The 25,075-nt window shown below is 46.3% G+C and overlaps 1 protein-coding gene across 4 annotated transcripts; it reads left to right on the top strand.

Annotated features, from left to right (window-relative positions):
* Positions 1 to 910: 910 nt before the first annotated feature.
* On the top strand, positions 911 to 22,892 carry LOC122392946 (actin-binding protein IPP-like). 4 transcript variants are annotated; one of them, XM_043388331.1, is made up of 10 exons: positions 911 to 1,072; positions 17,261 to 17,470; positions 17,785 to 17,929; positions 18,183 to 18,321; positions 18,788 to 18,953; positions 19,308 to 19,468; positions 19,855 to 20,035; positions 20,484 to 20,618; positions 21,071 to 21,502; positions 21,883 to 22,892. In XM_043388331.1, exons 2-10 carry the CDS (start codon positions 17,267 to 17,269, stop codon positions 22,114 to 22,116), a joined length of 1,797 nt encoding a protein of 598 aa, XP_043244266.1. In that variant the 5' UTR covers positions 911 to 1,072; positions 17,261 to 17,266; the 3' UTR covers positions 22,117 to 22,892. The 4 variants fall into 4 exon arrangements, with proteins under 4 accessions (XP_043244266.1, XP_043244284.1, XP_043244275.1 ...); XM_043388349.1 differs by lacking the exon at positions 911 to 1,072 and adding an exon at positions 7,759 to 7,823; XM_043388340.1 differs by lacking the exon at positions 911 to 1,072 and adding an exon at positions 7,838 to 7,945.
* Positions 22,893 to 25,075: the final 2,183 nt, after the last annotated feature.

Below are 25,075 nucleotides of genomic sequence, written 5' to 3'. Positions count from 1 at the left end.
GCTACGGCATACCATAGCATCACTCAAATGACGTTGCATGTGATCTCTTAGTTTATGATCAATCGCGTTTGGAACAGAGTGAGAGGTTCTGAAAAACCGTACCAAGAACAGAGGTTTGAGTTCAAATACTGCTAGCATGCTGCTGGTGCTGGTACCGCAGCATGCTAGCGTTCTGGGATGCTGTCATAGCTTAGCGTCACAGTGAAGTTTGTTGACACTGCCATGGAAACTCAATGCTCTGACACACGCAGCGCACTGCAGTGCTGAGCACTGCATTGCGTGCTCTGCCGTGAAACACCACCCATGAACGTTGGTTGCATGACCATGACCAGGATGGAGCAGTGTGGCAGACAGTGATTTTAATTTTAATTGCACTTCCTAGAGATTAAAATGTTGTTGGTGAAATTGATATGCATTATTCCTATTACCATTGTCTAAATTTCACATTTCAAGACAGCATCAGCATTGACATGTTATATAAAATAAGGTTTAGACTTCAGGTGGTCCCAGGTTCAGCTATTAAGTAAAACAAGGGCAAAAAATTGTCAAAAAAATATTAAAAAAAAAATACCTGCCTTCATCAACACTTCATCTAATCTAACCTCATCCTCATCTAACAAGGCCCTAAAAGCAAAAACCGTTTGAATAACAATGAGCTCAGTGATAACAATGTAATATTTTGCAACCGCTGCACCATTACTGTCACGTACGCTATCCCTAGATTGGTTGCTGGTAAGTAGTGGTTGTCGTCATCAACTCGTCATGCAGCAGCTGATTGGGATGGGCGGGGCCTATTTTTATCCAGGCGATAGAGAGAGCCTTCAAAAGCAGCACACGCATCAATCAGCTGACGCCACATTCCCGGTGGCGCTGCTCACGGTGCACGCCTGCAAGAGAGCTGGCTGGGGCAGACCGTCCGGTCTGAGTCATTCTTACGTAGGTACTTACTTGTGCATGTTGAGTGGAGTGTTGCAGAGTGGGTGTTGTCGAACGTGGTGTGGACTGTGTGAGGAGTGTGTCTCGCTGCTCCGTCTCGCGCCCATTTTATTCCTCGCTGGTCACACAAAAACAGGTAAAGCCACTGCAGTCGGTAGTTGCCCTGCAGCGTAGGTGCAGCTCAGCTCTTCTCTGCCGATTTGCAGACAGTCGCTAGCCCGGCCTTGCCGATTCCACTTTTTGTCCGGTGGTACCGGTGCTCGGTCTCCGGCGGCCGTCATCGTATGGTGGCCGGTGGGAGGCAGCGCTGGCCCGCCAACAGAACAACAGTCAGCCGTGGCTGTCCAGCTTCCACTGTTCGGATAGAAGCCACTGGTCGGATAGAAAATACTCACCAAAAATATTTCTCACATCTTCGCATAGCCATGGACATTGCGTAGGAAGGTACTCGTCGATCGTACCACGATACCACGGGCAAGATATCAGACTTTTGGGAGTTTTGTGTCGCTGAAATGTATTTTAAGTGCTAAAAAGGAAAATAATTCAATTTAATGATGTCATGGACAATGGACATTTAGCCATTCCAAGCATATAATTTGCCTGGCCTCGACAACCAGATAGCCAGGTTTATTTCAAGAGCTTCTAAAGAGGTAGTGGATTTAATATCGTTTCTATTACATTTATTTGATAATCCTACATATCAGTAAACCTGCCACGCTATCATTCTCGGCGAGCGAAGCGATTACCGGCACATCGTACCAATGCCAATGCAGCGTCGAGCGTCCGATGGTTTACGATAGGAATTATAACAATAGTTTTAAACTAGCGCTTTTTAGAACCATGGTCCGAAATGGTAATTCAAAGAACCTCTTCCCCTTTCAACTCACCTGAAAAAGCTGCTTTCGTGTACCACCCAGTACCCGTTTCGTAGATATATCAAAATGATAACCGGAGGCGAAGATTGTCTTTATGATCTACCACGATTCGTGGGGCTGACTAGTACCGACGGGGATCCCACAAACACGACGGTCACATTCATTAAGCATGATGTACGGCGTAAAGCACCACAACTCGGCCCCCAAAAGCGCAACCTTCTGAGATATCTTATATTTAGTTTCAATGCTGGTACTGGTGCAGTTTCAATGCTGGTACTCTGCTCATTTCTGTTCAATGAAGTTATTTCTCGCTTAAATGCGCCTCACATTTATCGTGTGCTGTGCTCCACAATCATTGCGCCGCGCGCTCTTCCTTCTTATCGGCCCCCTTGAGATCGTATCCATCAATATCTATTTGCTTCTAAGTTCTAATGACTTGTAGAGAAACAATTTTAGAGCGTTTAACAAAATAATTGCATAACGAGCGATGGGAAAAGCCCAATCGTCCAACTCATAAAAAACATTGGGACACAAACAACTGGAAACTGTTGGTAGTTGGTACTTTCGCGCATAGGCGGCGGAACGGGGAGGGCACCGGGGCACCGTGCCCCCTTTGATTTTGGCATTTTAACATGGGCTCTATGGGCGTTACATGGAAAGAATGGGACCAAAAGCCGGCAGTGCCCCTCCCCCCTTCCCCAGTTGAGCAGGGCGCAGGTACTAAATAGCATCAAAGGAAATCCTATATTCATCTCGCCGCATTTAAGCGCACCAATCGAAAGACGACAGCGTGACCGCGCTGACAGGCAATCAACCTGGCCACATAAAACTAGCTAGTGCAAGGAAGATGTCTATATAAACCACTGGACCATGCAAAGCGTTCAGTAAATAAAATACGAGTAAAGATGACGCGTTTGAGGGCAGACTGGCCAAACAGTGACGTTACACGCGGATCTCAACACTGCACAACACATTCATCAAAAAAGATCTCGTGGATCCCTATATACGTCATAACTAGCCCTAGTACGGGGGAATATAGCCATGGACGTAAATGGCCGGCTTAAGGCACAGGATCCCAATTGTCATCCCCATTACGTGGTCCCCAGAAGTCGCCAGGCCGAGAGCCAATGGCAGTTAAGCACATCTTACACGTGCCGACAAACGTGACACAATGAATCCAATAATGAGTCCGCTAATAAGACTGCCTAATTCTGCATGTAGGCTGCTATTTACCACCACGGCGGAAGGCTAAAACGCATCCATACAGCTCAACATAGGTGTCAATTTCCGCCGGGTTGGGGGTGCTCAAGCTCTTTAAAATCCCCGCCAGCTCGGCTGGCTTGGCTTTGGAGCCCCAACAGACGGTGCGGGTCAAGGTCACCGCTAAGGCAGCGGCGGATTTGCTGCGCCCGGGCAGTGGGCACCCTCAATTCGGTGAAAATCGACACCAATGCAGCTCAACATGACAAAACGCTGCATACAAGCGCACGTCCTCGCCTTTAATTGACGCATTTAACTGCGTCACTAACCTCGTACACTGTACAACACTGGTGAGATGACTGTCCGAAGGAAACTGCCGACTTTGGGTGGCAACATTCAGGGTTGGTGACTTATGTACTGAGTTCGGCTGGCTGACAGCGATGTGACTTCAGGACCGGTTGATGAACGGGCCATCCTAGCCCCATACTACAGGAGCCCAGCTGGTCTTGGCGAGCGGCGGCGACTGGACGAGGCTGGACCCCTACTACAGGAGCCCAGCTGGTGCTGACGAGCGGCGGTTACTGGACGAACGGGTCAGCCTGGACCCCTATTGCAGGAGTCCGGCTGGTCTTGGCGAGCGGCGACGACTGGACGAGGCTGGACTCCTACTGCAGGAGTCGAGCTGGTCCTGTCGAGGAAATAGTTCACCTTTAACATGGGATTTTAAACTGAGATAGCAGTCTGATAGAGCAGATTTGTGTATGCCTTATATTTGAACCGTTTGAGATATTCACCTTTTATCAGTGAATATTGGTGCTTAAATTCATGTTCTAGTGCTCATTTACAGCAAGCAGAAACCTCTTCAACACACACAGTGGCCAATCAGCGATGAGAGCACTTACAGGAGCAGAATCCCTTGCAGCTGATAGGTTCTTCAGCTGTTAGTGTTCACTCTAATCATTAAAATAATGAAATCCCTTTAGAAGAAGTGTGTAATTCCAAGTTAGAATACATTTAAATTTTATTCATCACATTTTTAACACACCTTTTTAAATTTTATTCATCAACTTACTCACAGAAGGTGAACAATTTCTTTTAATACTTACCTTGCTTCAATGGTGACATGTAGCTCTTGCAGCAGAGAAGGCACAGCATTTGGCTGCAACTTCAAATATTTACTTGTTGCTATCAATTATTCAGTTTTGAAATGCATACAGGTAGGTACAGTGAATCTTGGGTTCTCCTGTAAGAATGCCGACCGCAGAAGCAGAAGTTCATCCAAAGCTTGCGCCTGAAAAAGGGCCAGGTTTAATTATCATTATACCATAATCACATTTTTGCCTAATTTGTAAGAAATAGGTTTAGGTTAGCAGAAAAAGGTAAGGTTTTGACTAGAACCCCTGGGTCACAACAGGAGATGACCCCCGTGATTGGTGGGACCACCAGGCACCAGCACTGGCACAGTCCGTTCTGACCACCGCACACCTATCAGCCGCATTTAAAATGCACTACACTACATCCCCCACCACACCACCTGACCACACCAGACCAAATCTGCACCGCGCTACACAAAATCCGCACTGCACCAAGCTAAATCCACGCCACACCAAAGCCTCACCAGCCGGACAAGCCAGCACAGACGAGATCTTGTCGAAATTGCCATGCTTTGCAGAGTGCATACTGGCCTACCTGGGCGCTGTTCGGCAGCCGGCTATTTTGTGTGCAGGGTATGACGTATTTCGCGAGCCGACGTCACAGGCGGTGACGTCGGCTCGCGCGCGAGCCGAGCGCCAACGACAAACTAACGGGAACCCTCGGACACCCTCGGGGCATAAACCGCGGAGTAGCATATTGAGCGAGTCTTATAAGGAAAATTCATATATTTTCGTTTCTCAAATGATAATCAGGGTGTCTCTTACCTTTTTACATATCATTTAGGCTTACCTAACACTTCAGTTGCCAAATATCTGCAATTTATTCAAGCGAAGGTATTTTCAGTAAATATAAATGGTATAGACCGAAATCTTTTGAATAAAAACTCCAATCAACTCCAATCAACAGAAATAAAAATAACTTAATTTATTCCAACCATTTCCTCCAAATAAACAACATAAAAACTCACTTTTACACACATCATTCAAAATAAAGCATACTAACACGTCGCTTTTGACAATTGCGGCGTCGAGTGGCGCGCTGCTAGCGCTCTTTTTCGATCGCAGAGACCCTGCACGCACGCGAGCACACTACGTCACGTCCGGGGGGCACAGGTATATGAAAAATCGCAGTGACGTAACACTTTTCTCGCTTCTCATTGGTCAATAGCCCGTTGCCGGGGCAACGTGCACGTATGTGAGCGCGGGCAAGAGTACTAGCCGGCCGCCGATCAGGGCTAAGAACCCGACCTTACCCAACATATGAGCCTGACTGTCCTTAGCACTGGGAGCTCATTGAGACCAGGCCCCACAAGCCTAGTGGCCTCCTGAAACCTGATTTCCATATGGGGTGAGCTATTTAAGAATGGTGATCGGATATCGAACGTGAGACAAGACAGCAATGAGCAGTGGGCAGTTCATGCAACCATAATCATGTTTCCTTACCACAAGTATCAAAGCAAAATAAAAAATAGCTACCTATCGAATTCAAATTTCACTGGAACCTGGAACCTCACCTGCATGGATCTTAAGTGAAAGGATCTTGATACATCTGCACGAAAGATACATCTTGATCCACTTATCTCAATCTTGTTTTTCTGCATCCAGGGCATGCAACACTTCTGGTCAAGGCCGTATAGGATATCGCTTCTGGTATTTTTGGCACCACACTCGACTGCTGAGCTCAAATGCAAATTGCAATCACGGTCATAAAATACTGAATATTGAATCGCAATGTATATTCAGTCGATGTACCCCTCGTTCGATGTCTCTCAGACGACGAAGATTGTACGTCGTCCGGCCAATCCCGTTCTAGATCAACGGGGGCTCGGCTGCAATTATGGAATGTGATTGGCCAAATGGCGTAGAATCTTTGTTGTCCGAAAAACATCGAACAAGAGTAATGTCACTACTGCGCCATTGTTGCATCGAATTCGCCCCATAGAAGCACGTGTTAACTCTCTCCCATAGGGCCCTGGGTAAACTCTCTCCATAGGGTCCTGGGTAAACTCTCCCCTTGTCTATTTTCTTTAAACGGGGATAGTTTGGACAACAAAATATTTTCGACCTCATAAAAAATAAAACTTAATTTTTGATGTACCTCATTGATGCAAAACATCAGAAAAACATTAGAAATTAATTCAAAGAAACCGATTGTTTATAAATGGACAGCTGACGGCATGCCTCCCGTGTCCCCTGGCTTGAAGCTTCGGCTCCGTCCATGGCTCCGTGTTACCTTAGTATTCTATTACCGGGGTTACATGAGCGATCCGTTCCAAATACGCACTACGCTAATGCGCATCAGCTCCCCACAAACGGATCTACGGCACCGGTTACATGAGACTAATTCGTTTTATCTACGTCAAACGGATCTTGTTTGGCTCACCCGGGCTGACTCCTCGACGGCCGGTAATTCGCATCACAAACGGAATAGGATTAGCGTACAGTCATGGCGCAGTTGCGGCATTTACCGGGACGACTGAGCTAAATTTTAAATACTTATATCATTTGATAGGCTCAAAAACATTTAGAATTAACATGAAATCAAAAAATGAAAACAAAGTTTTCTTGTTTTAAGTCAGTGGGCACTGATTCGCCATGCAGCGACAGCAGGGTGGTCAGAAAAAATTATCTATCAAAATATTTCATTCATTTTATTTCACATGCAAAGACTAAACCAAAATACCAACATTTTTTTGCTATTTTCTACGAGGCAGCCAATAAAAAAAAATGCTTAGTATTTTGCATTTTGACGCTTCCAGTCAGCAAAGAATAGTTCTTGTGAAATACGGCCCGAATCGTGTGCCTCGGACGTTTCGGTTACATGAGCGATCCGTTCCAAATACGCACTACGCTAATTCGTATCAGCTCCCCAAGAACGCATTCAGTGCACCGACTACATGAGCAAATTCGTATCAGTGACGTCAAACGGATCTAGTTTGGCTCTCGGCCCGATGCGCATTACAAACGGAATAGCATACAAATGTGGCGCACTTCCGTAGCAATAGAGGTGACTAAATTAAAAATTTATTTTCTTATGTCTTTTTTGCATTTAATCTGCTAAAAACATTCTCAATTAACTTAACAAAAAAAAGTTGAACATAAAGTTGTCTTGCTTTGACTCATTGGGCAATTGCCTCTCTTAATTCGTCTGTAGTGCTGTCAGAAAAATGTTTCAACTGAAATTATGTGGATATTTACTATTTGGTTTTCACTATATTTATTGTTGAAAACTTGACAAAATACCGAAATATTTTTTTAAATATTATTTCAAAAGAAGAAAATGAAAACAATACCTATTATTTTGCATTTTAATGTTTCTTTTTGCGAAGAAATAGTTCCTGTAATACGTATCTTGGTCCTATTCGCTTCTAAGCCTCTTTCCCAGCGGATTTTGTTCGGACCGCCGATTCGTATTAGCAGGTGGATACATGAGTCGGTAGTACGCTCCTGATTCGCATTAGCGGTGAATCCGATCGTGATACGTATTTGCTTTGCTCATGTAACCGCGGATCGGATCGCCGATTCGTACTAGCAGGTGGCTACATGAGTCGGTAATGCGTTCCTAATTCGAATTAGCGGCTAAATACGTATTTACTGTGCTCATGTAACCCCGATATATGACCGTGTTTTGTAATTTTGGTTTCCATCTGGCTACTAGGTAAGCTAGGTAACGATTTCTGTTGATCAATGGGTTTGTTTCTTAGTTTGTTTCATGCTAGCTGAATTTTGTGTGTAGTTTTTGCAACTTTAACTTGTTGGTGACTACGCTGGCAATTTCAGGTTTGTTTTGCTTTCTTTTGACAGAGTCAGAGTAGGGGCCATAAGTATAACTACAACAAAGCTCATTTTTCCTAACATACCGTAAAACGGGGTGTTAAAGGGACCCTCCCACCTTAACATTAGTTTTGAGTTGAGATAGCCAAGTTTGCGGCCAGGCTCAGAAACCACCATTTATCCTGGTCGCAACCCCCGCAGCTTTATGGTGTTCAAGAAATTTCTTCCCTTTACTTGCAGGGTGGGACCAGCGTGGTCCCTATCTCTTAACCATTACGGGAATCTGATGACGTCATCAGGCTTTCGAACGTCCGTTAAATGTTTGACTAAAACGTTTTGTAGCACGCGGTGGTATATGCTGCTTTGCGCGCAACAAATGCCGCACTTTCAAATAAAGTCGCTAGGAACAGCGGAGATCCCAAAAAGTAAACAAAAGTATAAGTCTAATATCTTGAAAACCGGTGAATATTTTTCGATGAAATTTGGTAGATATGCGTTTTTGCTCTTTCTGAACCGAGCGACATCACTTTCATGCCAATTCATTAACTTTTTTGAAGGTGGGAGGGTCCCTTTAAGGGACAGTTTTGAGGTGTTTTGTTATATTACTCAAGAAGGGTTGGGGATAGAAGCATCAACTTGTTAGCATTTTATGTGGAATTTGGTGCTTTACATGCCTGCTACATTAAAGTTTTAAAAATATATACATGCATATTATTTTTATTATTTTTCATCACTGTCCCTTAGCACCCCAGTGTGGGGTGTTAAGGACGTCTGTCAAGACAGCCTCAGATTCAGATTCACTTTCAGAATCACATTCGGACCCCCTTAGATTTTCATAAAAACTGGTCCATAGGTACAGTTTTGGACGCTGATTCCAATGGTGAAGTCTGTTTTTCGCCACATATTATACTTTGGCCCCTAGAGGCATTCAAAGTTTTTTTGGGCGAAGGGGGACCCCCTTAGATTTTCATAAAAACTGGTCCATGTGTACAGTTTTGGACGCTGATTCCAACGGTGAAGTCTGTTTTTCGCCACATATTATACTTTGGCCCCTAGAGGCATTCAAAGTTTTTTGGGAGAAGGGGGACCCCCTTGGATTTTCATAAAAACTGGTCCATGTGTACAGTTTTGGACGCTGATTCCAATGGTGAAGTCTGTTTTTCGCCACATATTATACTTTGGCCCCTAAAGGCATTCAAAGTTTTTTTGGGGCGAAGGGGGACCCCCTTAGATTTTCATAAAAACTGGTCCATGGGTACAGTTTTGGACGCTGATTCCAATGGTGAGGTCTGTTTTTCGCCACATATTATACTTTGGCCCCTAGAGACATTTAAAGTTTTTTTGGGGCGAAGGGGGACCCCCTTAGATTTTCATGAAAACTGGTCCATGTGTACAGTTTTGGACGCTGATTCCCATGGTGAAGTCTGTTTTTCGCCACATATTATACTTTGGCCCCTAGGGCATTCAGATTCAAATTCAGAATCACATTCAGACCCCCTTAGATTTTCATAAAAACTGGTCCATGGGTACAGTTTTGGACGCTGATTCCAATGGTGAAGTCTGTTTTTCGCCACATATTATACTTTTGCCCCTAGAGGCATTCAAAGTTTTTTTGGGGGCGAAGGGGGACCCCTTAGATTTTCATAAAAACTGGTCTATGTGTACAGTTTTGGACGCTGATTCCAACGGTGAAGTCTGTTTTTCGCCACATATTATACTTTGGCCCCTAGAGGCATTCAAAGTTTTTTTGGGAGAAGGGGGACCCCCTTGGATTTTCATAAAAACTGGTCCATGTGTACAGTTTTGGACGCTGATTCCAATGGTGAAGTCTGTTTTTCGCCACATATTATACTTTGGCCCCTAGAGGCATTCAAAGTTTTTTTGGGGCGAAGAGGGACCCCCTTAGATTTTCATAAAAACTGGTCCATGGGTACAGTTTTGGACGCTGATTCCAATGGTGAAGTCTGTTTTTCGCCACATATTATACTTTGGCCCCTAGAGACATTTAAAGTTTTTTTGGGGCGAAGGGGGACCCCCTTAGATTTTCATGAAAACTGGTCCATGTGTACAGTTTTGGACGCTGATTCCAACGGTGAAGTCTGTTTTTCGCCACATATTATACTTTGGCCCCTAGAGGCATTCAAAGTTTTTTTGGGGGAAGGGGGACCCCCTTAGATTTTCATAAAAACTGGTCCATGTGTACAGTTTTGGACGCTGATTCCCATGGTGAAGTCTGTTTTTCGCCACATATTATACTTTGGCCCCTAGGGCATTCAGATTCACTTTCAGAATCACATTCGGACCCCCTTAGATTTTCATAAAAACTGGTCCATGGGTACAGTTTTGGACGCTGATTCCAATGGTGAAGTCTGTTTTTCGCCACATATTATACTTTTGCCCCTGGAGGCATTCAAAGTTTTTTTGGGCGAAGGGGGTCCCCTTAGATTTTGATAAAAAACTGGTCCATGTGTACAGTTTTGGACGCTGATTCCAACGGTGAAGTCTGTTTTTCGCCACATATTATACTTTAGCCCCTAGAGGCATTCAAAGTTTGTTTAGGGGGAAGGGGGACCCCCTTAGATTTTCATAAAAACTGGTCCATGTGTACAGTTTTGGACGCTGATTCCAATGGTGAAGTCTGTTTTTCGCCACATATTATACTTTGGCCCCTAGAGGCATTCAAAGTTTTTTGGGGCGAAGGGGGACCCCCTTAGATTTTCATTAAAACTGGTCCATGGGTACAGTTTTGGACGCTGATTCCAATGGTGATGTCTGTTTTTCGCCACATATTATACTTTGGCCCCTAGAGACATTCAAAGTTTTTTGGGGCGAAGGGGGACCCCCTTAGATTTTCATAAAAACTGGTCCATGTGTACAGTTTTGGACGCTGATTCCAACGGTGAAGTCTGTTTTTCGCCACATATTATGCTTTGGCCCCTAGAGGCATTCAAAGTTTTTTTGGGGAAGGGGGACCCCCTTAGATTTTCATAAAAACTGGTCCATGTGTACAGTTTTGAACGCTGATTCCAATGGTGATGTCTGTTTTTCGCCACATATTATACTTTGGCCCCTAGAGACATTCAAAGTTTTTTGGGGCGAGGGGGGACCCCCTTAGATTTTCATAAAAACTGGTCCATGTGTACAGTTTTGGACGCTGATTCCAACGGTGAAGTCTGTTTTTCGCCACATATTATACTTTGGCCCCTAGAGGCATTCAAAGTTTTTTGGCGGAAGGGGGACCCCCTTAGATTTTCATAAAAACTGGTCCATGTGTACAGTTTTGGACGCTGATTCCAACGGTGAGGTCTGTTTTTCGCCACATATTATACTTTGGCCCCTAGAGGCATTCAAAGTTTTTTGGGGGAAGGGGGACCCCCTTGGATTTTCATAAAAACTTAGGGGCCAAAGTATAATATGTGGCGAAAAACAGACTTCACCGTTGGAATCAGCGTCCAAAACTGTACACATGGACCAGTTTTTATGAAAATCTAAGGGGGTCCGAATGTGATTCTGAAAGTGAATCTGAATGCCCTAGGGGCCAAAGTATAATATGTGGCGAAAAACAGACTTCACCATGGGAATCAGCGTCCAAAACTGTACACATGGACCAGTTTTTATGAAAATCTAAGGGGGTCCCCCTTCCCCCAAAAAAAACTTTGAATGCCTCTAGGGGCCAAAGTATAATATGTGGCGAAAAACAGACTTCACCGTTGGAATCAGCGTCCAAAACTGTACACATGGACCAGTTTTTATGAAAATCTAAGGGGGTCCCCCTTCGCCCCAAAAAAAACTTTGAATGTCTCTAGGGGCCAAAGTATAATATGTGGCGTAAAACAGACTTCACCATTGGAATCAGCGTCCAAAACTGTACCCATGGACCAGTTTTTATGAAAATCTAAGGGGGTCCCCCTCCACCCCCAAAAACTTTGAATGCCTCTAGGGGCCAAAGTATAATATGTGGCGAAAAACAGACTTCACCATTGGAATCAGCGTCCAAAACTGTACCCATGGACCAGTTTTTATGAAAATCTAAGGGGGTCCCCCTCCGCCCCAAAAAACTTTAAATGCCTCTAGGGGCCAAAGTATAATATGTGGCGAAAAACAGACTTCACCATTGGAATCAGCGTCCAAAACTGTACACATGGACCAGTTTTCATGAAAATCTAAGGGGGTCCCCCTTCCCCCAAAAAAACTTTGAATGCCTCTAGGGGCCAAAGTATAATATGTGGCGAAAAACAGACTTCACCGTTGGAATCAGCGTCCAAAACTGTACACATGGACCAGTTTTTATGAAAATCTAAGGGGGTCCCCCTTCGCCTCAAAAAAACTTTGAATGCCTCTAGGGGCCAAAGTATAATATGTGGCGAAAAACAGACTTCACCATTGGAATCAGCGTCCAAAACTGTACCCATGGACCAGTTTTTATGAAAATCTAAGGGGGTCCCCCTCCGCCCCAAAAAACTTTGAATGCCTCTAGGGGCCAAAGTATAATATGTGGCGAAAAACAGACTTCACCATTGGAATCAGCGTCCAAAACTGTACACATGGACCAGTTTTTATGAAAATCTAAGGGGGTCCCCCTTCCCCCTAAACAAACTTTGAATGCCTCTAGGGGCCAAAGTATAATATGTGGCGAAAAACAGACTTCACCGTTGGAATCAGCGTCCAAAACTGTACACATGGACCAGTTTTTATGAAAATCTAAGGGGGTCCCCCTTCGCCCCAAAAAAAACTTTGAATGTCTCTAGGGGCCAAAGTATAATATGTGGCGTAAAACAGACTTCACCATTGGAATCAGCGTCCAAAACTGTACCCATGGACCAGTTTTTATGAAAATCTAAGGGGGTCCCCCTCCGCCCCAAAAAACTTTGAATGCCTCTAGGGGCCAAAGTATAATATGTGGCGAAAAACAGACTTCACCATTGGAATCAGCGTCCAAAACTGTACCCATGGACCAGTTTTTATGAAAATCTAAGGGGGTCCCCCTCCGCCCCAAAAAACTTTGAATGCCTCTAGGGGCCAAAGTATAATATGTGGCGAAAAACAGACCGCACCATTGGAATCAGCGTCCAAAACTGTACACATGGACCAGTTTTTATGAAAATCTAAGGGGGTCCCCTTCCCCCAAAAAACTTTGAATGCCTCTAGGGGCCAAAGTATAATATGTGGCGAAAAACAGACTTCACCGTTGGAATCAGCGTCCAAAACTGTACACATAGACCAGTTTTTATGAAAATCTAAGGGGGTCCCCCTTCGCCCTAAAAAACTTTGAATGCCTCTAGGGGCCAAAGTATAATATGTGGCGAAAAACAGACTCCACCATTGGAATCAGCGTCCAAAACTGTACCCATGGACCAGTTTTTATGAAAATCTAAGGGGGTCCGAATGTGATTCTGAAAGTGAATCTGAATGCCCTAGGGGCCAAAGTATAATATGTGGCGAAAAACAGACTTCACCATGGGAATCAGCGTCTAAAACTGTATACATGGACCAGTTTTTATGAAAATCTAAGGGGGTCCCCCTTCCCCCCAAAAAAAACTTTGAATGCCTCTAGGGGCCAAAGTATAATATGTGGCGAAAAACAGACTTCACCATGGGAATCAGCGTCCAAAACTGTACACATGGACCAGTTTTTATGAAAATCTAAGGGGGTCCCCCTTCACAAAAAAAACTTTGAATTCCTCTAGGGGCCAAAGTATAATATGTGGCGAAAAAAAAGACTTCACCGTTGGAATCAGCGTCCAAAACTGTACACATGGACCAGTTTTTTTATGAAAATCCAAGGGGGTCCCCCTTCGCCCCCAAAAAAAACTTTGAATGTCTCTAGGGGCCAAAGTATAATATGTGGCGAAAAACAGACTTCACCATTGGAATCAGCGTCCAAAACTGTACACATGGACCAGTTTTTATGAAAATCTAAGGGGGTCTCCCTTCCCCCAAAAAACTTTGAATGCCTCTAGGGGCCAAAGTATAATATGTGGCGAAAAACAGACTTCACCGTTGGAATCAGCGTCCAAAACTGTACACATGGACCAGTTTTTATGAAAATCTAAGGGGGTCCCCCTTCGCCCCCAAAAAAAACTTTGAATGCCTCTAGGGGCCAAAGTATAATATGTGGCGAAAAACAGACTTCACCATTGGAATCAGCGTCCAAAACTGTACCCATGGACCAGTTTTTATGAAAATCTAAGGGGGTCCGAATGTGATTCTGAAAGTGAATCTGAATGCCCTAGGGGCCAAAGTATAATATGTGGCGAAAAACAGACTTCACCATGGGAATCAGCGTCCAAAACTGTACACATGGACCAGTTTTTATGAAAATCTAAGGGGGTCCCCCTTCCCCAAAAAACTTTGAATGCCTCTAGGGGCCAAAGTATAATATGTGGCGAAAAACAGACTTCACCGTTGGAATCAGCGTCCAAAACTGTACACATGGACCAGTTTTTATGAAAATCTAAGGGGGTCCCCCTTCGCCCCAAAAAAACTTTGAATGTCTCTAGGGGCCAAAGTATAATATGTGGCGAAAAACAGACTTCACCATTGGAATCAGCGTCCAAAACTGTACCCATGGACCAGTTTTTATGAAAATCTAAGGGGATCCCCCTTCGCCCCAAAAAACTTTGAATGCCTCTAGGGGCCAAAGTATAATATGTGGCGAAAAACAGACTTCACCATTGGAATCAGCGTCCAAAACTGTACACATGGACCAGTTTTTATGAAAATCCAAGGGGGTCCCCCTTCCCCCAAAAAACTTTGAATGCCTCTAGGGGCCAAAGTATAATATGTGGCGAAAAACAGACTTCACCGTTGGAATCAGCGTCCAAAACTGTACACATGGACCAGTTTTTATGAAAATCTAAGGGGGTCCCCCTTCGCCCCAAAAAAACTTTGAATGCCTCTAGGGGCCAAAGTATAATATGTGGCGAAAAACAGACTTCACCATTGGAATCAGCGTCCAAAACTGTACCTATGGACCAGTTTTTATGAAAATCTACGGGGGTCCGAATGTGATTCTGAAAGTGAATCTGAATCTGAGGCTGTCTTGACAGACGTGTGTTAAGGGACAACTATATTATTCCAAGAAATGGTCATCAAATGCCCACGATTGGGGTGTGAAAGGGCACACAATTTATTTATTGAAATGTTTTGCATATTCTGTCACAAAACAAGTCAGGTTCATTCACCACTAATGGCCTTTTTAGCCAATTATATGTAATGCAGTTTACGCTTCTGGAAAATGTGCTAATTATAAGGTAAACAGAACCAAAAAGTACCCTTCTGTCATCAACAAAAACCCATTTTGAAGCTAGTCACTTGTCTTTATGTGGCCCTCTTTGTTTTGGCCTTTTTATGATGACATGACATTTACCTACATCAGTCTTCATTGACCCATCATTGTAAAAGAGAGTGTTAAGCGAGTTTTGAGTTGTTTTGTTATACAACTTAAGATGTGTTAGAGATGAAAGCATGAACTTGCCAGCATTTTATGTGGAATTTGATGTTTTCCATGCCTACTGAAAGCAAACTTTATGAAATTACATTTAGATATTATTTTTTGGTTTTTCTTCCCTGTCCCTTGGCACCCCACATCGACCTCAAAATATGCATGTGCCTGGAAAAGAGGAAGAGGATGATGAATGAATGGGTGGATTTGTATAAGTTTTTCAGGAAACATGTGCAATACATGTGACAATACACCTATGCATTCATTTTACCTGTACACCTACTAGTTTATGTGGTACACACAGAGTTTTGGAGATGTCTCAGTTTTGTGAAAATGTAGCAAGATTTTCAAAACCATTTTTGAACCAAACCACTTGCATGAAAAACCATGCCATTTTGTCCTATAGTCAAGAACAAAACAGTGTTAACTACCACACTCAAGTTTTTATTTAACCTTCTCAAATTAGGAACTTCACATGACTCAAAGTTTTTCCCACCCAACTGTCCCTTATCACCCCACTGTCCCTTAACACCCCATTTTACGGTACCTTTATTCATAATTTAGTGGGAGACCTAACCTGCACATTAACATCCGAGGTACCTACTCTCCTAGTACAGCTGTGAATTGTGCAAACAGTTATCTTGCTGCTTTTGAACACTGTACGAGATTCATCACTCCAAAGTATGACAACTACAAAATGTATCTCATCTCATGACTCATAGACTCATACTGCTGCTTCCATTGGCCAGCAATGTAGATCTACTTCCTGAATCATTGATCAATGATCACAAAAAATATTTGAGGCATACCTACCTGCAGTTGCAAGTGGATCTGTGCCCTTTGGAGAACAATGCTAAGGAAGATTGCAATCCACTATATGCAATGAAACATTTGACACTGGACAACATCTCAGGAATCAGTCGAGGTGATCCTGAACAACCACCACACAATTGTCCTACCCTAGCCACAATAAGAACAGCAGTTATACTAGTTACTATTAGCTAGAATATAAAAGCCCATATTCCGATCTACACCCTGGGCCTGCATGGCATCTCATCAACACAGTGATGGTTCCCATGCCTGGTCTGTTGTTTGTATCAGTTGGACCATTTGTTCCATTTCTAGGTAACGTTATTCGTCTTTCCTATCCCTATGTACATCATGGGAATGATAAACCTGACTGATCATAAGCTGGACCAAGTAGGTAATTGATGATTTTGTGTAGATGATGTTTAATTCTGTTCATTAACTTTTTCATTGGGACATTTATTTAGTTGCGCCGACGATGAAAGAAAAGAAGCCTCCGTGAGAAATTCAGAGATATCTCCGGGACTTTATCGAAATAATGACAAATCTACATAGCCTGTCCCGTAGCTCAGTTGGTAGAGCACTGAACTCCCGGTAGTGAGAGCCCGGGTTCGAGACGCTACGCTCCGGATCGGCTTGATATTTGAGACTCCTGACGGGGATGGTCTGCGGTTGGTGGGAGCAGCCGCAGCCAGTTGAAGTCAGTTGAGTGGAACAGGCCGTGTCCGGCTTTGAAGGGCACGTTAAACTTTGGCATCTAAATTCTCCCGTTACCCGGAATTGTGCGATCGGACGGTAGGAGTCGGGGTCTACGCAATGAGCTCTGCTTAGCATGGGCTCCGGCTCTGTCAATCCGTCCGTTCAAACATTCGAGCTAAATTTATAAATAATAGAATAGCGTAGCGCGAAATTTTGCGTCGAATGATACCAGAATGTCAAAATGGATAGTATGGTGAGATCAGTTATCTTTCCTTTTACAACATAATTCTCGTGTACATTGTGGCACAGTATTTTCGCATCAATCTAGCCATCAGATTTCCTGAGTAGCTGACAACTGATATCCCCTCCAGGCGACCATGGCAACTGGTGTGATCCTGGCTCCGCCAACCACCAACCCGCTGTCCAGCCTGCCCGGCAGTAGCGCCAGCGCCAAGGGCGCACCGCCCTGCGTGCGCAGACAGTGCCGATACATGCGCAAGGTGCTGGTGAATATCAACGATCTGCGGCGCAGCGGCCGCTTCTGCGACGTCGTCCTGGTGGCCGGAGGGGTGCGGCATAAGGTCAGTCACCGTGGGAATTACTGGGGAGTACCAGTCAGTGCAGGTGTTTGCAACAGCTTGAATAGTCATGTTCTTGACACACATTGGATTGCTTGTTGTATGGTCATTGTTCCTTTATCTTGTACTTAACCTGACTCATGCAGCAATCCTGTGACGTTTTATTGGGGTCTTTAATCTCTTCGATCTCCATTGAAAGTGTATGCGTTGACACACAGCTCGCGCGAGTATAATTGTGGGTGCTAGCCCCACACCATCTACTCCAGCTGGGCACTATTACTTCTCCCGATCTGACTCTTACTCTCCTGTTTTCACAGGCGCACAAGGCCGTGCTATCCGCCAGCAGCCGGTACTTTCAGGCCATGTTCACCGGCGGCCTGGCCGAGCAGCAACAGGGTGTCGTGTGTATTCGACGCGTGTCGGCAGACATGCTGGCCACTCTGCTCGACTTCATATACACCGGTCAGTCGTATATGGCAGTGGCAGCTATGTGACACGATGGAGTTGTCTGTACCCTGATATGAATGTGACATACAACAAGTATGTCACAAGTAACGCTGCTAAGGCGTGGTGTCTCAGTATTTCTATGGGTTGTCTCGCACTCTAATAATTCCAGCAGACTGTGGTGAGACTGTGACACGGAGACTGCTAACCACCTGACCGATTGATTTATTTACTCGTCCGACATTGACTCTGACTTTGTGTCTGCCTTCAGGCGAGGTCTCTGTGACGGAGCACAACGTTCAGGAGCTGATACTGGCCGCCGACATGCTGGAACTCAGTGACGTCGTGGAAATCTGCTCGGCCTTTCTCAAACAGCAGCTGGAACCGAGCAACGCCATCGGCATCTACAGGTGGGTAGAACTGTTCTACCAACTCTGTTACAGATTTGGTAGAGTCTGAAGTGTCGAATTAGATAGGCTGGTGGAACAGAGTTGGTCTGTCGCTGAAGGTCAGTAGAGGAGAAAGTGTGTGGAGTCGAATCAGGCAGGTCGGTTGAACATAGTGGGTAGAACCACTTCAGTTAATCGGCAGACCATTACAGATCGGTTAAGAAAAGTCGGCAGAGTTTAGATGTCAGTAGATCTGTCTGCAGTAATTTCGCGGTAAAACTGCTGTAGGCGCAGGCCAATGTAAGCAAACTTTCCCGCAGTATGAGATGGTCCCACTCAAGGGCTTCGACTCTTCTCTCGACCTGTTTTCTCTCTTCATTCTACACCCATCTGCTTTCCCTCTTCTCTTCCCTCCATTCCTCCCTTTCTCCCCGCTACTGGTCTGCCATCACCTCTCCAGTGATAGTCTCCCGCCTGCGCCGCTCAGGTTCAGCGAGGGCCACAACCTGTGGTCGGTGGCCACGGCGGCGCGAGCCTTCATCAACAGCCAGTTCGCGGCCTGCTCCTCAGAGGAGGAATTTCTGGAGGTGCCACACGCGCTGCTTATGGAACTGGTGCGCAGCGAGGCGCTGGAAATTGACTCCGAGTACCAGGTGAGCTCCCGGCGACAGCGCTGGAGAGTGGAGAGGCTAGAGCGAGCGGGTGTATGGGAGACGTATGGGGTGGTATCAACGCCCAGGCACCGACTTCTCCATATATCTATATGGATAATTTTGTGGTCGAGGCTACATGGAGCATTTGGGGTGCTTGGGTGATGTGTTGATGTTTCTCGTTTCTTTTTCGTTCTCGTTTTTTTTCTTCTATCTTATGACTGAAAGCTAAAGCTTTGGTCGTTGCTAATGTCGGGTCTGTTTTTTATCGTCTTCGGTGCGTTCACAGATGTTTAAAACTCCTCCCGGTGCTCTCTCTGCGCATTGTGATGACCCTCTCCCCCGTTGCTTCCCCAGGTGTTCGAGGCGGCGCTGCGCTGGGTGGCGCACAACATCGAGGAGCGTCGACGGCACGTGTTCGAAATTCTCTGCCACATCCGACTGCCGCTCATACCCAGCAAACGAATCGAGGCCTGGATCGACGACTGCTGCGACCCCAGTCTCAAAGTGGCGCTCAGGTAATATTCGACTGTTATGCGTCGCTTGGCTCTGTGACCTTGACACTTTATTCGTGGGAACCTTAGTCCATGTAGGTTTAATTGATTCAGATAAATAACGGCTGTCCGCACCATTCAGCTCCGGCGGTTCTGTTCAGCCATTGTACGATAGCGCATATTTTGCTTTGGATCTGCGAACAGTTCGAATTAAGCTAATGTGCTAGCATGATCATTGCACTTCATCGCGTCAGATTTCCTCTTGCACCATATCTGCGCCATTTCGCAGATAAATACTTTGGCAGAATTCTACAGCATTGATTAAAACCTCCGATTGTTGTTAAAGTAATGCTCATTTACCCATTATATCCGAACTATCCAATTTGACTCTCTCTAACGCTCGGCCTCAGGTCGATGAAGCGGGACCTGGACGGCCAGACGGGCTGCCTGGTCAAACTGTGCGCCGAGCCGCGACACTCGGCCAAAAAGACCATCTATGTGATCGGCGGGTCCAAGAAGGAGTTGGTCAGCTCGTGGACCCGCTCCGAGAACGCCCTCTGCTCCACCGAGTGCTTCGACACATTCAACAAGGTAAATAGCAGGAGAGCAGTGTCTCTAAACTATCTGCGCTTCACTGAACACCATGACACGTATGACGCTGCAACAGTGTATCACACGCCCAGCGTGTTAACCATTGGTGGGATGTAGTGAGAGAATAGCCGCGTAATTGACCGGGACAGTACATAATTTCATTGTTCGTGTTTTTGAAGAGGCTTAACTATTATGGAATGTGAAAGGTGGTTATTTTTGTGCGATATGTCACCGGCCTGTGTTGTGGCCGGATTCCTGTCCTTGGCGGTTGTGTAACGCATGCTAACATCGATCGTCCCAATCGCGTAGCCACTAGTCAAGTCTGGTGGACTACTCTGGCCTGTTGCTAGTTCTACCTCAGTTTAGCCGGTACCTTGTTGTAACCGTGACAGCCACCATCCCTCACCTATCGCTTCTCTAACCCTCCCACACGACGCCTCCCCGCCAGGTATGGAGGCGCGCCTCGCCGATGCGTATCGCGCGCATCCTGCCCGGAGTGGCGGTACTGAACGGCCGGGTATACGTGGTCGGAGGGGAGCAGGAGAGTCTCATCATGGCCAACGGAGAGATCTACAACCCGCAGGTCAGTCGGAGGACCGTGCCAGCCGGCCATACGCTGAGAATGTTTGGGTCTGACCGTCTGGGCCGGGTGTGGATGTAGCAAAAAAAAATTGCTTGTCTTGTCTCTCATTCATTGATTGTTTTTTATTTGGGTTGCGATTTTTAGCTGTTTTTTATTTTGGCTGCTATTTTAAGCGTATAATGTTACGAGGATCAATCAGCTAGGAACTTGCACTTAGAGAAAACGTTCGTTGGCATTGTTCGAACATGTGAAATGACCAACCATTCAAGAAAAACAGGTAAAGTTTATTGCATAAATATTCAGAATCAGAAGTCAATCTCATCTAACAACGAATCTCCTAACTTCTGATCACCTCATGAAACGATTCCTGCTGCTGTTTTGCTGATATATATATTTTTTTTTTTTACCCGTGTGCTGAATGTCCATATAACGTTCTTTCTCTGTCTTCTCAGGAGGACCAGTGGTCGAGCATGACCTCCATGATCTCTCCACGCGTCGAGTTCGGTCTGGCCGCCGTCGACGGAAAACTCTACGCCATGGGCGGCTGGGTGGGCGTCGACATTGGTGGCACGATGGAGCTCTACGACCCGGATCGAGACGAGTGGACGCTGGCGGCTAACCTGCCTGCTCCTCGCTTCAGTATGGGCGTGGTGGCACACCAGGGACTTATCTACCTAGTGGGCGGGTGCACGCACTCACAGCGGCACCTGCACGACCTCATCTGTTACTCGCCAGCGACGAAGAAGTGGACGGAATTGGCGCCGATGGCGGTGGCCAGGTCGCAGATGGGAGTGGCGGTGCTGGATGATTATCTGTACGCAGTCGGTGGCATTGATCGGAAGAACGAGGTCCTTACTGTGGTGGAGAGATACAGCTTTGATGAGGTGAGTGGTGTGACAGGCGAGAGAGCCGTCAGATGTGTGGGGAGGGTTGTGGAGATTAATTGGCTAGCTTTGGCTCCTTGTGGTAGTATTGTGATGTCTCCTTTAGTGTTACCATCGCTTAGAATATATTTATGGGCCACTGGATTCACTTTTTAGCGAGGCACTTGCCAGCCATGCCCGAGACCTATTTCTGTTTCAATTCCAACTGCAACTTTTGTTGCTCCCTTCAGCACATACTGGCTCTCCCTCTAATCCCTTTCTCGACGCCACGGTACCAGTTCGTCACAAACACCGTGGGTGAGCCTTTTTGCGTCAGCTGACACCCGCATCCCGCATCCCCTCAATCGTCATCTGACAGTCCCCCCCCCCCCCTCCCTCAGGACCGCTGGGAGGAGGTGAAGCCGATGACCGTGCCCCGCACCTCCCCCTCGGTTGCCGCCGCCAACGGCCTTCTTTACGTCATCGGCGGCGACCAGAACCGTCAGCTGAGTGACTTTTACCGCGCCGAGATCACCGTCTCGGCCGTCGAGGTGTTCGATCCCCTCTCGGGCGACTGGAGCGAGTCGACGCCTCTGCCCGAGTCGCGCAGTGAGGCCGGTGCTGTGGTCATCTGACGCCCTCCGCCTGCCGAGCTCGTGGTCACGACGCTGCGGTGACGGCGGCGGGGCTGGAGTCGCGTCAGCTGATGGGTGAGTGGCGTCAGTGGGGTGATGTCGTCTACAGAGCTTGATGATGTCATTGGGGTGACATCGTCTGCTGAGGTAAATGTCAAATAATGGGGTGACTTCCGATCAGCGTGCTGGCATCAGTGAAGCTACGTCAGCTGCTGAGCGAGCGGACGTCGGTGCTGGATGTAGGAACCGTCAGATAATCCATGACAAGTGCGACTGATAATAACGTTAGGCTATATGCATCTCTTCGGATGCAGCTTCAATCACACCGAAAGGTTCCAAAGTGAGTGCGCTGGCAAGACGACTGTAGGATCGCACAGCTAGATGACAGGACGGCACTTACAGTGCAGCCGGGTATTGGTGTTTTGCTACGCTAATGCGGCTTAACCTGACCTAGCGTGGCGTGACAGTCGGAAAAAGAATCTCTCGCAAGTGAGCCGTGTGGACTCGTGGAGCCCTGCTGCCTAACCTGTCGTGTGGTGCGTCGGTGTTGTGCAATGTGCAGTGACCGTTTCTACTAAAGCAGCCCCCACTGCCTCGTGGATGTCCGTTGCAGAAGAGCGCTGCGTCGTCTGTCGACCTATTGAGGGTACGATACTAGGCCCGCCGGTGTTGTTCTGTAAGTGAGGTGCGAGCTTGGTGGTAAGCCGTGCGTATATAATCAGTCGTCTTGTAGTTTCTTTCAGTCGGTGGTGTCCTCATCAGTGTACTGGTGGGGAGCTGGGAGGTGTTTTTTCACGCGTTGCCTCGGCGCTGTGCGCTGGAGACGGTGTTGCCCCCCCCCCCCCGCTCTACTGTGCGGTCCCTGCCTCCCTGCGCCCGATGAAGCTGGGGGCTCACTCACTGTGTTTGTGACAGTTTGTACCGCGGCGTCGAGAAAGGGATCAATCCTACCTTTATCGCTTTAGGTGTATGTGCTTTGCGTCTCATCAGCCCATAATGTGTTCATTTCTCTAGCCTAATTCTGTCGGTGCAAGCTCGCGTCGTTAGTGATAACAGCACATACTGTGTATGTATCAACTCTAGGATAAAATCTGTTAGAAATAGTTCCTACACAAACGTATGCGGTACGTGCATGTCTGCTTTTATAACCCAATATTGGCGTGGTTCGATGAATGTGCGCGAGGCGTGCGTACCCCACTATCCAACCGCTTGTCCATAGACAGACGCCTCGCAGGATTGGCCTTGAGGGCTAGTTAGAACAGTTTGAGGCACCATTAACGGTGACTGCTAAGACGTAGGAGCAGGAAGCCGCTTCTCCGCTAGACTTGTGCCGCTCAACGCTGTCCAATTCGTGTTAGCAATAATTTTCCTGTGTTGGCAAATGCTGAAACACGCGAACTTAAACACGTTCTGCCGGCCAAAGGAAGAAACGCGTAACTCCCAAATCCGAACTTTCCAGGAGAGCCAAAAAACATGTTCGGACCTTTCACGGCTCCTGTGGTCTGAATATTCAAAACAAATACAGCACAAATAATACCATTGGAATCTCCACTGTCCGCTCTTGTCAGTGATACCAATATTTTTATTTTAAATTATGTCGCATGCAAGAAATACGTCTATACGTTTCTTCCTTTGCAGCTGTTAATTCACATCAATCGAAATCCCAATGGAAGAAACGCGTGAATCGGTTATCTGGAGCTACGCGTTTCTTCCATTGGGATTTCGGCGCACGCGCTACATCGACGTTGTGGAAAAAAAGGGCAGACACAGTAATGAATGAACGGATGAATGAATGTCTGGCGTGTGAGATCTAAACCGCTTCGAATCTTGACTGTTTAACTGAATAATTTCGATGTTTAACTGTATAACTGTCCCTCTACGTCTTTATGTGTATATGAGTGCATTTAACTCTGGCATGTGCAGATATTTTAAATTAACTCAGCACGTCTTACCTTATAGAATATACTGGAATCATTGAGATAATATAGTCAACAAAAGGCTATCAACTCAGCAGCCTGACATTCAAAACAGAAGGGAACAATGGGGTATATTTCGGTTGCTGAAGACAACATAACACTGTATAAACACCACCCATCCAAAAGGCTGGATCAACAAAAGGCTATCAACTCAGCAGCCTGACATTCAAAACAGAAGGGAACAGTCATGGGGTATATTTCGGTTGCTGAAGACAACATAACACTATAAACACCACCCATCCAAAAGGCTGGGTCAACAAAAGGCTATCAACTCAGCAGCCTGACATTCAAAACAGAAGGGAACAATGGGGTATATTTCGGTTGCTGAAGACAACATAACACTGTATAAACACCACCCATCCAATACACACAACGCCATTATACAGACAGAAATCGCCTGGAAGCGGGAGGGCGGTATCTCCGGCGCCGGGGGTCACGGCGACCGCCCCCTGTCCCATCCAACACACACATGACACAACGGCATCTTCACCGACATATCCTAGCATCTGCGCAGCGGCTGCGCAGATGGCTGAGACAGGCTGAGACTGCTGAGGCTGAGGCTGCCAGGCTGGTGCAGCCTCAGCCTGCCAAATCGCGCACCTTCTTTCCTTGCAGAGATTCCCAGAACTCGCGCTTGTAAGGCGTCATCAACGGTGCCAGTACTTTCAGGATCCTGTCCAACTTATCTTTATTTACTCCACGAGCGACCGCTCGCCTATTGGGCTGCGTGGTTGGGTCGTACGTGGTCTTGAACAGGTCATAAGCGGCCCAGCTGGGGCTGCCATGTCGTGTTTTTAGAAATAGTCGATCGTCTCCACGTCGAGCCTGGACCACTTTAATGTCTCTCAACATAGGCCTCATGTCACCACCGGCAAGCCGCGTCAGCTTGGCGGTACTGACGCCATTCACCAGGTCTCGGAAATCGCCCGGCGACATTTCCACTACTCGTCCAGACCGTTCACAGATTTTAACAAAATCAGAAA

Source organism: Amphibalanus amphitrite, unplaced genomic scaffold (assembly GCF_019059575.1).
Source record: "Amphibalanus amphitrite isolate SeventyFive unplaced genomic scaffold, NRLGWU_Aamphi_draft 000024F_arrow, whole genome shotgun sequence".
In the NCBI taxonomy this organism is placed as follows: Eukaryota; Metazoa; Arthropoda; class Thecostraca; order Balanomorpha; family Balanidae; genus Amphibalanus; species Amphibalanus amphitrite.
This window is presented reverse-complemented; position numbering and strand designations above follow the sequence as displayed.

Bases quoted from the DNA above. Each gene is read 5' to 3' on its own strand.
- LOC122392946 (XM_043388331.1), top strand. From the start codon at position 17,267: ATGGCAACTGGTGTGATCCTGGCTCCGCCAACCACCAACCCGCTGTCC. The intron at 17,471-17,784 runs GTCAGTCACCGT...CTGTTTTCACAG, and splicing joins CCGGAGGGGTGCGGCATAAG to GCGCACAAGGCCGTGCTATC. The intron at 20,036-20,483 runs GTAAATAGCAGG...CCTCCCCGCCAG, and splicing joins GCTTCGACACATTCAACAAG to GTATGGAGGCGCGCCTCGCC.